The 14179-nt window shown below is 38.5% G+C and overlaps 1 protein-coding gene across 6 annotated transcripts in view; it reads right to left on the bottom strand.

The window, feature by feature from the left end:
- The window catches only part of LOC117334512 (CREB-regulated transcription coactivator 1-like), a 39081-nt gene extending 36336 nt beyond the window's left edge, over nt 1–2745 (bottom strand). For all 6 annotated transcript variants that reach the window (XM_033894183.1, XM_033894186.1, XM_033894184.1 and 3 more), the window contains exons 1-4: nt 2587–2745; nt 2352–2477; nt 2064–2195; nt 275–336 (exon numbers count right to left, since the gene is read on the bottom strand). In XM_033894183.1, coding sequence (XP_033750074.1) covers nt 275–336; nt 2064–2195; nt 2352–2477; nt 2587–2697 — 431 coding nt within the window. In that variant the 5' untranslated portion in view covers nt 2698–2745. The remainder of the gene's footprint in view (nt 1–274; nt 337–2063; nt 2196–2351; nt 2478–2586) is intronic.
- Nucleotides 2746–14179: the final 11434 nt, after the last annotated feature.

Genomic DNA, 14179 nt, shown 5'->3' with positions numbered 1-14179 from the left:
TGGGCCTAAAACCATATAGAAAATGCAACCGGTGTTACCTATTTTTCTTAAAATTCAGATATACATGTATATACATTAATATATCAAAGTTAAAATATTATTTCGTAAATTTGTTTTGAAGGAAATAGCTAGGCCATGGACTTATGACTAGTAATATATATGTGTAGAAGCAGATACCCCAAGACAATGTTGCATTCAAATATTCAACTCCGAAAGTGTAGAGCAGTCAAATCTGGAATAAATATTTCATTAAGGTTTTGTTGTATTTTTTTACCTGCGCCAACTTGTATCTGGAGGAGGGGTGAGGAATGCAGACCCATATGGGGAACAATCAGCCTGCAAAAACAATGAAAAACAAAGTAAGCTCAATTCAATCAACGAACATCAACAGTGATACAGCCTCACCATGTCCTAGCCCCAGTGACATCAGACATCTCTTCATCAGAATGTCTTAACCTTGTCTCAATATCTTAACCTCAGTGACACTTGACATCGCTTCATCACAATGTCTCAGCCCCAGTGACATCAGACATCTCTTTATCAGAATGTCTTAGCCCCAGTGACACCAGACATCTGTTTGTCTGAATGTCTTAGCCCCAAAGTGACACCAGATCGACACCAGACATCAGTTTGTCTGAATGTTTTAGTCCCAGGGACACCAGATCGACACCAGACAACTGTTTGTCTGAATGTGTTAGTCTCAGTGACACCAGACATCTGTTTGTCTGAATGTGTTAGTCCCAAAGTAGCACCAGACATCTGTTTGTCTGAATGTCTTAGCCCCAGTGACACCAGATCGACACCAGACAACTGTTTGTCTGAATGTCTTAGTCCCACAGTGACACCAGATCGACACCAGACATCTGTTTGTCTGAATGTCTTAGTCCCACAGTGACACCAGACATCTGTTTGTCTGAATGTCTTAGCCCCAGTGACACCAGATCGACACCAGACAACTGTTTGTCTGAATGTCTTAGTCCCACAGTGACACCAGACATCTGTTTGTCTGAATGTCTTAGTCCCACAGTGACACCAGACATCTGTTTGTCTGAATGTCTTAGCCCCACAGTGACGCCAGACATCTGTTTGTCTGAATGTCTTAGCCCCACAGTGACACCAGATCGACAGCAGACATCTGTTTGTCTGAATGTCTTAGCCCCAAAGTGACACCAGATCGACACCAGACATCTGTTTGTCTGAATGTCTTAGTCCCAGTGACACCAGACATCTGTTTGTCTGAATGTCTTAGTCCCACAGTGACACCAGATCGACACCAGACATCAGTTTGTCTGAATGTCTTAGTCCAACAGTGACACCAGACATCTGTTTGAATGTTTTAGCCCCACGTGACACCAGACATCTGTTTGTCTGAATGTCTTTGTCCGCAAGTGACACCAGAAGTGTGTTTGTCAGAATATCTAGCCCCTGTGACACCAGGTATTTTCTTTTCAGAATGCCTAACATCAAACTATATGGCTATACATGTGATAGTTAATCTCATACCATTCCAAAGACATAATTATATTCTAATATTAGTAATAACATCACTACAGTCGACTGAACATCAGCCACACTGGATGGGTCTCTCTGAATGCCTACCAATACAAAAACAGGCAGCTTTCTATGGAGTCACCTCTATGTTGAAGATGACATTTTCACATGGAGAATTTACAGCCCCCCCCCCCCCCCCCCCCCCCCTAATTGATTGACTCATGTACATGTATGTTTGTTCAACCCTTACCCATTCCTAAAATGAGGATAAATCAGGATTGTCTGAGTATCGATATTCTCTCCAATATACTTAAAATAATTGTGGTAATCTGCATCCTGGTCACTAGATATGAGATTTTCGACATATTTTCAGATTGATCATTCACATGTAATTAGGTCAATAAGCCTATGGCAGCTGTTCACAAGTAATCTGACCCAGTTTCTATCAGTGGGTAGGATTGAAGGACGTAAACTGATGTTCTTTATGTCCAATTATATATTCATTTAAGTATATATTAACATAGTCTTCGTGCTAGGAACAGGAATACATAGGTCACGAATAGTAAATTTACCCTTTGCTTGTCCATAGGGAAAGCACGTCTGTGTGGACCAAGTTGTCTCCCCCTGTCCCGGTTGTGTAGTCTGTCGATTCCCCGATTGTGTACTGGACCTCCTCGTATATCATCGAAGTGCTGGAGGGTCGTCTGGTGAAATAAAACATTTTTTCTCATCAAGGGGTTTTCATATATACATGTACAGTTATAATTAGTCTGTATTACGATGAAAACAAACCTAAATTGATGATGCACGACGCCATGTTATATTTCAGAGCGAGTCTACGTCGTAGGCAGTCGACTTACCTGCAAATCTACAGCCGAATTACCGGCCATCTGGTTGACGTTTGGTAGTGACCCTGCCCTGTATTGGCCCATGATATTCTGTTGGAGCTGTAGGTGTTGATTTGGAGTAGAATAGCTGGGCGATCCCTGTAACAGACGATATGTATGTCACCAATTTCACACAGATTATCCTCAAACCCCGGTCTGCTATACGCTAATTTAAACGGTTCACGACTATTCTGACAACAAAACTTACCCTAGTTGCAGCCGATACATCTCTAATAATTGCCTCAAAAGCAGCAGTTTCCTCCGCTTGTTTTTGATTATGTAATGCTATCTTTTCACTGAACTTCCTCGGGTTAGCCATAATGGCAGAAAACGACAAGCTTGTTATGATTTTGGCATCGCAGGGGGTCCATCCCTGTCCTGACCAATCAAAATCGCCGCTCAAACACATGTGATCTGTTAATAGATGGCAGCACAAACAAGCACCTGCTCCAGGTTCACATCATATGAAATCGATAAATATGAGCGTATTATTATGATCACAAATCATGGTTTGATACTGAAACGAGATTACTGTAGAATGCTATTTGAAAAGAGAGAAAAAATATCATGACATATTCACACAATATATCCCCACCCACTCATTTTTGCACAACTAGAATACCGTGCGATACTGATTTCGCTGTGTTTATGTATGTATATGATAGGTAAAGTCACATGGTGTGTATTCGAATTGATGTGTAGGTAGCTGCATGTTTTTTTTAATCAGATTCCAAGTATAAAGTTAAGTTGCATAAAAATTACCAAACAATATTGTTTCTTTTCATGTCTTTCTTTCTTCTTTTTTTCTTTTTTTTTTTTTCTTTTTTTTTTCCAAATAATATTAAGTTGGTAAAACTGTAATGCACATATATATATCTTGTTCTCGAGTGAAATAAAGTAAAGTATTTGCATTTAGAAAATGATTTTCCAAAAATCACTAATGGTAGTGTTGTTTGATGACAAAATTGTCATATTTTCACAAGGTTACGAATGGGAAAATATATATATACATGTATATATAAATCGGCCATTCTGACTTAATTAAAGAATTAATTGATCGGTATTTAGCTTCAATAAATTAATGTATATGAGAGAGAGACATATGCGTGGGGAATCCCTGCTCGTAAATTGATTGTAAATCATTTAAGTGTTCATTCTCCAAAACTGTGGAAAGAATTGAAATGACATTTAAGATAATTGTTCGTCAAATTTTCGCGAAAATGTAGCATTTAATTAAAGAAGAATAAATCGTTATTTTTCAGAAAGTACTGTTTGGATCTCGGACATATAGTTCCCATGGTTACAATATTTGAAGTTCTTCTTTGTAGTTGTAACCCTGGTAAATACTAGCCGCAATACTTCTAAATAATAAACATGTGTACATAACATACACATATACTGTACCGGGTTACATAGTACGTACATATAGTCGTTCAAGTTAAAATCACGAATACAACATATGCCGACAGAACACATGTCTTTAGTTCAGTTAAAATAAATATATATCTGTTTTAGTATAAATATATTTTATTTCATTTCATTTCTGCGTCAACAAGAAGTACAAGCATAAGGAAGTATAAAATACTTATATAAATCTGTCTCCTTAAAGGATTTGACGGTTGTCAGCACTAAATATATAGCTTAACAATCAAGAAATATGGTAATATCACTATATGATAGAGAAAGAGAGGGAAAGAGAATTAGAGAGAGAATGAGAGGGAGACAGAGAGGGTTGGGTGGAAGGTTTGCACGATGCTAAGTGATACTACAGTTGGTTATTTAAATTCAATCAAATGCAACGAACCAATTGTCCACATAATATATATACATGTATATATATATACACACATACATGTCATAGATTGATTGAATACCACGACTATAGTCTTTCATTTAGTTGAAAACAGTGGTAGAAGAGTACATAAATCAATGTAATAAGAATAAACACAATATAGGTGAAAACTTAAAACATAAAGATAATACAATCTAGGGCGTGTGTCAGCACTAAAAATGCGAAATGTTAATTTTTTAAACTCCGTATGAATATAAAGGACACTTAATTATAGATTGATTAATCGTGTATTTCCACGTTTAATTTTCAAGAAGCAAACGAATGCATTAACGTTAAGAGCTAATCTAATAATTGAATTTCATAAACTTATAAAAACTTCATAATGATTGCATTAATGAGAAATAAAACTACAATGAAGAATAAATGGTAATGGACAATATTTGATAATATTAACAAAAAAGACTCAGTTATCGAGATTTTTATACTACTATCTGCATAATGCTTCAATTGATATGAAGCATTGCTTAATTAATTGTTTATACTCTTTGTTTGATTATTATTTTTAATGAATTTCCATTTGATATATCGTATTGAACCTGTATAAAAAGTAAATTCCGCGAACTCGTATAATGTACTGAAAAGTTCAGTTGTGTAGGAGCATGTGAGGAGCAAATTTAACAGTTTGTATGAGGTGGACGACATAATTAATCATCAGTATTATAATAATATTATAATATAAATCGTCATAAATATACATATCATCGACACGTTTATAACTAATAAATGGCCAGTTAGTATATTATAGATACGTATATATACATGTAAAGTCCTTCTGTGACTCCCATGGCTTGTAGCTATATATACACATCCACATGATATTACCTTTCCCCTCCAGATCAGGAACATGGCCATCACTGTACGCCGGTAACAGTACATAATTTGTCACCTCTAGATCAGAGAATACGCTTGCATTATTATATCAGCCCCTAACATGATGTGTCGTTAGACGGAGCGAAGCGGAGACGGGATGGGAACCGGGAGCAATGGGGAGGGGTTGCCTGGAGACTGCAAACTTATAATTCTGAAGCGGAGACGGGATGGGAACCGGGAGCAATGGGGAGGGGGTTGCCTGGAGACTGCAAACTTATAATTCTTTTTACATAAAATAAAATCGGCCTCGCTCTGTTAGGCTTCCAAGTTTATTTAGCGTAGGTTGAGCGAAGCAGTTACTATAATCCAAAAATAATTCCAAAATATTTCCAAAATAACAAAAAAGAATTTCTAGAAGCCATATATCCATGAACAAAATAACTTGGAATTTAAAAAGTGAAAAAAAAACTAGCATGGAATTCATTTCATAGTCTGTCAACAACACCATCTTGTGTATCGTTAAACCATTAAAATACCAGCGCAAGAACGATTAGAAGATGGAACTAAACCCACAACCATAACTACAGTGTAAAATGCCGTCATAGGCGCGTATTTTGACCACTGATCCTGGGGAGACGCAGAAACCCAGCCAGGAGTCTTCGGTACTTATTAGTGGTACAGAAGCCTCAGAGATAAGCAATGAGCGACACAATGTAGAAAACAAAGGTATTACTACATGATATGATGAAGTTCAGATGTACGCGATACCGTAGTAAGAAGCAGAATGGAACAACTTTTACCAGGATCTACATGAGCGACTTCGCACAGGTTAATAAAAGAAAGACCAGAAGCAACAGGCGTCAAATTAGGACAGCGCAGCATCTTGAAAAGGACCATTCGTATCCTAGGAGAAGGAGATAAAAATAAATTCTAGGGGCGGGGGGAAGAGACAACAATAACAGAACAAATGTATCTTTAGGTTCCAAAATGACAAATTGATGTGCTGTAAGAGAATGTTCATTTCAAGGAAGAAGTGGATGAACATATTACACCCTTGAACAATTCAACTTCAAGGCAAATGACAAAAGCAAGAGAGAAGAAAGCTTCGGCAGTACAACTAGATACAATACCTGTACTTTTACAGGAAGAGTTGGATCGCTATCCAGGCCTTACAGATAACCCTAGAATTTCCGATGGATTGAAGAAAGGAAGTTGGTCATAACAGGCTGACGTAGACAGCTTTTGTTTCAAAGAAGAAAAACTCCGGAAAATGGAACAAGGGAGAGTCCTGGCAGTGATAGGAATCAGGCATTATATCAACTACCAAACAAAGTATTTATGGATCATCTGATAATAACGACTACCGCTCACGTGCAAGACGGATGGGGTGTTGTCCGCACCAGAAGGCATAGTGTTCTTCATGCGGTCTTCAGTTGACATTTAAACTTCGGGAGGAGCAGATCGAGCCAATCAATTGAAGCTCGGTTAAAAAAAATCGGTATATGGTTCGACGACTGACTAAATGACTCGCTATCACCAGCACCACGACGCAGGTGTATGCCATCAGTATCAGAGAAAGTACAGGGGAAACTATTACCAGACCACAGGGAAGACCCAGAGAACTTTCCCTCTATCCCAGAATAATTAGGCCATAGTTTCATCTAATTAAGTTTCTTAATTTAAGGACATTCCTATACTCAGAATGTTCCCATAAGAAAGCATTAGAAAATTTAAGAAAAGTTCCTTCACTAAAACTTAAATACGATAATGGTTTCCTGTGGATCATTTTCAGTATTTCCTTGATTTTATGTACGTTGGTGAAACTGGGGCCTAATAGAAAATGTGAAAAAGAGTTTATAATTTAATTAGCACAGAGATTGGAAACCATTTAGTGTGTTTTCTAGGGCGTCTTCTTCTTTGTAATCTCTACTCTTTGCTTCACAACGGAAACAGACATTCTCAAAAGCTCGCAAAACACAGTTTTCAGTCTCTGGTTATGTTATATATACTCCTCATATACAATGTACATGTATGATTGATACCAAACTGAACAATCCCATCCGCAACATTTCCCTGCATATTATGTAGACCACTCTCTGATATATTTTGATAAAGTGGGAGTGCATATATGACAAAGTCCATAAGAGAGTGAGAGAGAAAAAAAGGGGGTGGGGGTGTAGTGGTGGTGGTGGTGGGGGTGTAGTGGTGGTGGTGGTGGTGGTGGGTGGGGGGGGGGGGGGGGGGGGGGGGGAGAGGACCTAATCTAAAGCCACGTAACGGGAAGTTTAGGCACTGGTGGACAGGAATGGAGAACTATTTTGCTTTGACTACAAATAAACTTTCTTGTTTGTGATTTACATCCTCGTCAAAGCTAAAGGTGATGTTTGTTCATAACGTTTACGTTTGAAGAGTAGGTAAAAAAACAAAAAAACAAACAAACAAACAACCGCAGATTGCCTTTTGCAACGAAGATAATACTGTCAACAAGATGTATTTGTGTGAAAGTTAGTCAGGCAGTTAAACTGTTTTTCCTTCATTCCTTATTATAAAATAACATGAGATTTGCATTGTTGAACAATACACTCAAGCTATAAGATCTGTCTGGGTCTGGGTGATAATGAGCGAGTGAATGGACTGGTCGCCATTGTTTTTATTCCCTCTTGATGTTGTCGGGGAGGGGATATATAGCGTTCAGCTCGTGTGTTGAAACTGGCAGATGGCACAGATTGAGTATTAGGAACGAAAATGTCTACATTCAAAAAGTCAACAAATTGGTGATGAATTTTAATAATTACTTGAATATACAACATTATCAGCTCATAGAATTTTATATATAGACAAATACTAATAATATTACGTTTAACGAAATAATGAATATAACTAATGTTAAAACACTAATGAAAATGTGTACTTTTATCAGAATGATTAATAACAGGATATGTCCTTGATAAAAAAGAAAATGTTTTGTTCTGAAACAGTGCTGTGTATCAACTACGAACACTTTAAATATGTTTTTCTCTATCCATAATGTCTGTATATGAAAAGAGAATGAAATTAACTTTGAATTTGAATTTGTGTGTACGTTTATGCTTTATTCGCTTCATTCGACGGTAACCTTTTGTCAGCGCCCTACCGACTTAATTTTACAGTATCGTATTGACCACCCTTGGCTAGCGAGAAAAGGAGAGTATCGTATTAAATATCCTTGGCTAGCGAGAAAAGGAGAGTATCGTATTGAACACCCTTGGCTAGCGAGAAAAGGAGAGTATCGTATTAACAGAGACCTATATACTAGGTCTCTGGTATTAAATATCCTTGGCTAGCGAGAAAAGGAGAGTATCGTATTGGCCACCCTTGGTTAGCGAGAAAAGGAAAGTATCGTATTGAACACCCCTGGCTAGCGAGAAAAGGAGAGTATCGTATTGACCACCACTGGCTAGCGAGAAAAGGAGAGTATCGTATTGACCACCACTGGCTAGCGAGAAAAGGAGAGTATCGTATTGAACACCCCTGGCTAGCGAGAAAAAGGAGAGTATCGTATTGAACACCTTTGGCTAGCGAGAAAAGGAGAGTATCGTATTGAACACCCCTGGCTAGCGAGAAAAGGAGAGTATCGTATTGAACACCCCTGGCTAGCGAGAAAAGGGAGAGTATCGTATTGACCACCCTTGGCTAGCGAGAAAAGGAGAGTATCGTATTGAACACCCTTGGCTAGCGAGAAAAGGAGAGTATCGTATTGAACACCCTTGGCTAGCGAGAAAAGGAGAGTATCGTATTGAACACCCTTGGCTAGCGAGAAAAGGAGAGTATCGTATTGAATACTCTTGGTTAGCGAGAAAACGAGAGTATCGTATTGAATACCCTTGGCTAGCGAGAAAAGGAGAGTATCGTATTGACCACCCTTGGTTAGCGAGAAAAAGGAGAGTATCGTATTGACCACCCTTGGTTAGCGAGAAAACGAGAGTATCGTATTGACCACCCTTGGCTAGCGAGAAAAGGAGAGTATCGTATTGAGCATCCATGGTTAGCGAGAAAAGGAGAGTATCGTATTGAACACCCTTGGTTAGCGAGAAAAAGAGAGTATCGTATTGAGCATCCATGGTTAGCGAGAAAAGGAGAGTATCGTATTGACCACCCTTGGCTAGCGAGAAAAGGAGAGTATCGTATTGGCCACCACTGGCTAGCGAGAAAAGGAGAGTATCGTATTGGCCACCCTTGGCTAGCGAGAAAAGGAGAGTACGTATGTTACTTATTACCCTTGGATAGCGAAGATGCCTAAAAATCATACAAAAACAAGACACTTTCCTCAAAATTGTATACACTATGAAAACCAGGATCAAGTTTATTTCAGTTCATGATATTGGCTGTTAGAGGTAGATGTACTACTAAGTTGAACCTAGACGTCTTAACAGCATATGCTAATTAAATATTAGCGCAATTATCGACAAGTGAATCAACATCAGTTAATTTAGATCAGGACATTCGTCAAGCATATTAGTAATTCACCGCATTAGTTTTCGGTCTCCCATGAATTTATGTATCCTTTGATTGAGATCTTAGTTATTCGGTATACATACATATTATGAAAGAACTTATGCGATGGGGTTGATATTCGAGAATGAAGGCATAAATTGTTAAGTGTGTGTTAATTTTACAAACTAATAATCGACAGCTTTTGCATTTTTATCGCAACAATCACCGTCGTTAAAATTATCAGGGCCCAGCTGTTCAAAAGGTTATTAAGCTAATCACAGTTCAAAATCTTGATGAAATAATATCTGGTAAACCTAACTTGACAAAATTTCATGAAACCATAACACTGTCAATCTCCTCCTACCTGCCCATTTTAAGGAATACACAAACTCGGGTAAGGAAGAAAAGGACAAATGAGATATCTACTAACCAAGTGATTAAGCTAATTACCCCTTTATTTACTGGGCCCAGGTAATTAAACCTGCAATGTTATTCATTGTGATTAATTTTTAGTTTTTATAATACTGAAATTCTATGCTGTGATATTTTGATAAAGCTATGTTGTCTTTTTCGTCATTATCAACTCAAAATTTCTGTTGTTCATCCTATGTTATGTTGTGTGTCTGTGTGTTTTTTTTTATATTATTTTGTTAAAGCTATGACGAGCTTCTGTTCCTTTTTTACCATACATTTGACGTAAAATAAAATTTATTGTATTTTGTAATTGCAACTGATTGGTGACAGGAATGCAATATCTCGCATGCTTAACTTAGAACCGATTCTAGTATTTCAAATACACGTACAGCATTTAACATTCTAAGCTGACCTCAAATGTCGCCACATGTCATTCATCATAATTTGGACATGGTATGTAGCACGGGGCACGAAATCCCAACCAACGGTATATTATGTGTGTAATAATATGGACAATGGGTTGGAAATCGTCCCAAATCTCCATGGCATGTAGGGACAAGATAAACAATGAATGCCACAAAGCATCAACTCACACAAAGTTGTTGGCCCTTCTAAGACCAAAGGTGCTCAACACACTCATTAATAAATGCATTTTAAGTCATAATCAAACACTGATCCATGCACATGACAGAAATTTTGTGCACATTCAAAGGAACATTAGAGAATTAAGGAAATCTCCTAATCAATGTGAAAAGGTTAAATGCTAGTTCAGGGTGCATTGACCCTCAACACGTATTTGATGTTTTAATCAAGCTTTTTCCTTTGGAACCTTTTTGATTTTTGTTTAAGTGTCTTAGTGGCGATTTTAGCAACCCTCCTGAAGCCAGCTGACATTGTTTGAAGGATATTGTACCTATGTAGTAGTTGCTACGATGTTTTTAGCAATTACAGTAAGTTTGGAATGTATTGTTAATTTTGATAATATGATTTGTTTTTCTTATTGTACTTTTGATCGTGGTTTTGGGTCAAGAATGACTCCAGTGTACAAAAGAAATATTAATGGTACTATTTTCGTGGTATTTTCATTCAAAACCTTTTGTTCGAGTTTTCTAGTTAAAAAGAGTCTACATATTAATTAACTTAACTTAAAACACTATTTAGTTTCTGTTCATGCTGCGTCTTATACGTTTGATTCCATTTGAAATTATTGTATAGCACAATAAAAATGGGACTGTGCAACACGCAGACCTACGAAAACCCTCTCCTAAAGACATTGTCATTGGTATCATATCTTTACACCGTCATACGGGGTGGTTCCCCATTCTTCACTGCAGTGTTTACATGATAATTCTGAAGTTGAGAAGATGGAGATCCGTGTTCAGACCTTGGTTTATATACAGTTCATCAGTGTTCCCTAACCTAGGTACATTTCTTAACTTAAAAGTTTGTATAGGAAATCATTATTTGATTAAAGAAGAAAATCTTACCTAACGAATTCAATTCTCCTCAACTTAAATTTCTACACTATCAATGCTCAGCCTGTATGGAATCTGTGAAGAAGGACGAGACTCACTTGATTCACATATGAACCTTGAATTATATTTATCATAGGTTTCCAAACTGTACATGGAAAAGGTGCTGAAAACATGCCGTTAAAAGTGTTACACACAAGGATTAAGAACATCTTGTATACACGTTGATATTTCAATGGAGATGTCCAGACCGGATGACAGAAGGGCTGTATGGTGATATGGCATAAAGATATTGTATTGCATAAAGACGTATCCCGTCTTCAGAGTTAGAGGTGTGGGGTTGTTCATGATAAACAAGACTAATATCAGTGACTATAAATTGGAGGTAGAGGGGTGGGCTCATTGTTGGTAAACAACTGTTAATATTGGAGTTAGATGAGTGGGGCCCTTTTTAGAAAGTGGATGCCGATATTTGATACCACTCCTCGGATAAAGAGGGAAGGAGCCTTTATGGTAAACAGGTAAATATTTCAGACCACTCCATGGGATGAGAGGAAAAGAACCCTATATGGTAAACTGAGACCAATATTTGACACTGCTCCGTTGGGGTCGAGTGGTGGAGCCCTCGTTTGGTAACCAGAGACCAATATTTGACACCGCTCCGTCGGGGTCGAGTGGTGGAGCCCTCGTTTGGTAAACTGAGACCAATATTTGACACCGCTCCGTCGGGGTCGAGTGGTGGAGCCCTCGTTTGGTAACCAGAGACCAATATTTGACACTGCTCCGTTGGGGTAGAGTGGTGGAGCCCTCTTTGGTAATCAGAGACCAATATTTGACACTGCTCCGTTGGGGTCGAGTGGTGGAGCCCTCTTTGGTAACCAGAGACCAATATTTGACACTGCTCCGTTGGGGTCGAGTGGTGGAGCCCTCGTTTGGTAACCAGAGACCAATATTTGACACCGCTCCGTCGGGGTCGAGTGGTGGAGCCCTCTTTGGTAATCAGAGACCAATATTTGACACTGCTCCGTCGGGGTCGAGTGGTGGAGCCCTCGTTTGGTAACCAGAGACCAATATTTGACACTGCTCCGTTGGGGTCGAGTGGTGGAGCCCTCTTTGGTAATCAGAGACCAATATTTGACACTGCTCCGTTGGGGTCGAGTGGTGGAGCCCTCTTTGGTAACCAGAGACCAATATTTGACACTGCTCCGTTGGGGTCGAGTGGTGGAGCCCTCGTTTGGTAACCAGAGACCAATATTTGACACCGCTCCGTCGGGGTCGAGTGGTGGAGCCCTCTTTGGTAATCAGAGACCAATATTTGACACTGCTCCGTCGGGGTCGAGTGGTGGAGCCCTCTTTGGTAATCAGAGACCAATATTTGACACTGCTCCGTCGGGGTCGAGTGGTGGAGCCCTCTTTGGTAATCAGAGACCAATATTTGACACCGCTCCGTTGGAGTAGATGGGGTGAGCATTTTCATTATAAAACAAAACACAGACCAATATTTGAGACTGCTCTGTTGGGGTAGACCGGTTGAGCCTTTTATCGTAATGAGTTGATGGGAATAAACAGAGGACTCTCTTAGTAGGATATGATTGTAAATGATTTGCTTTGTAGGTCTCAGAACATTGAAACCTAGGTAAATCTTCAGTATAGGTGATAATGAACCAAATTGGTAAGAAGTATCCTTGGGCCAAAGGGGGCAACATATAATCAATCTAATAAGGGGTGTGTGAGCCCTTTTGGCTTATGATCGATAACAAGTATCTGATTGGCCATGAGATTGCTCAATTGCTTATTTTTCAGCTAGACATTGGCAGCAATAATACCTTTATAATCATGGGTAACAATGATAATTATTTTCGGATTGTTATCCGAGCTATACTTTCATTTTTCAAGCAAGGTTTTTGACTACCTTGTAATATTTCATTTTAACTTAATATTGAAATAAATGTTGCTCTCAAAGTTGGTATTGAAAAGCCTGTGTAAGAAAAAATTCAAATCCTTACCAGTGTGAAAAATTTAAATCTAAGCCACCTATGAGTGCTAGCACTGAAATATGAGTGTTATCAATTGCTTAGTCCAAGACAAGAAGCCATGTATATCAATACTGCCAAATGGACCCCCTATGGCCCTACCTCCTAGGCCCTTGGGGAGTTGGCCCTATCATTCATCAATCCCAGTAATCTAGGGATGTTACCACTGAAATATAAATGTTGTACATTGCTAATTTCCGGAGAAGAAGTCGTTAATATCAATATTGCTCAATGGACCCCTTTTGGCCATGCCCCTGAAGCCCCTGGGGGTCAGCCCCATCATTCATCAATCCAAACCACCTAGGGATGTTACTACTGCAATAAAAAACGTTGTACATTGCTTAGTTCCAGAGAAGTATTCCAGCCACATAGGAAGGCTTCCTACCATATTCAGTATAATTCTGATCAGCAGCTAAGAAGAAGTCAATTGTTGACAGACAGACCCCAGTTGCGACGGTACAGCCTAATCTCACTAAAGTCTTTTGAACCTGGTGAACTAAAACATAGCTTCATTGTGACAGAAATACCAGTATTCAGACAGGAAAGAAAAAACAAGATATAAGTCAAGAAAGATATTTTATTTCACACTCCATTGTTTGTTTTGATAATATTTACACAATAAATTATTATAAAATCTCTCATAAATTCATAAGTGATGATTATCTGTACAATAGAACAGCAAAACTGATCAGATACTTTCATTAATCGGAGATAGATAAACTTTTTTAACTATCAAAATGTGCCTCA

Source organism: Pecten maximus, chromosome 9 (assembly GCF_902652985.1).
Source record: "Pecten maximus chromosome 9, xPecMax1.1, whole genome shotgun sequence".
Taxonomy (NCBI): Eukaryota; Metazoa; Mollusca; class Bivalvia; order Pectinida; family Pectinidae; genus Pecten; species Pecten maximus.
The sequence above is the reverse complement of the archived record's forward strand: the minus strand, read 5'-3'. Positions and strand labels throughout refer to the sequence as shown.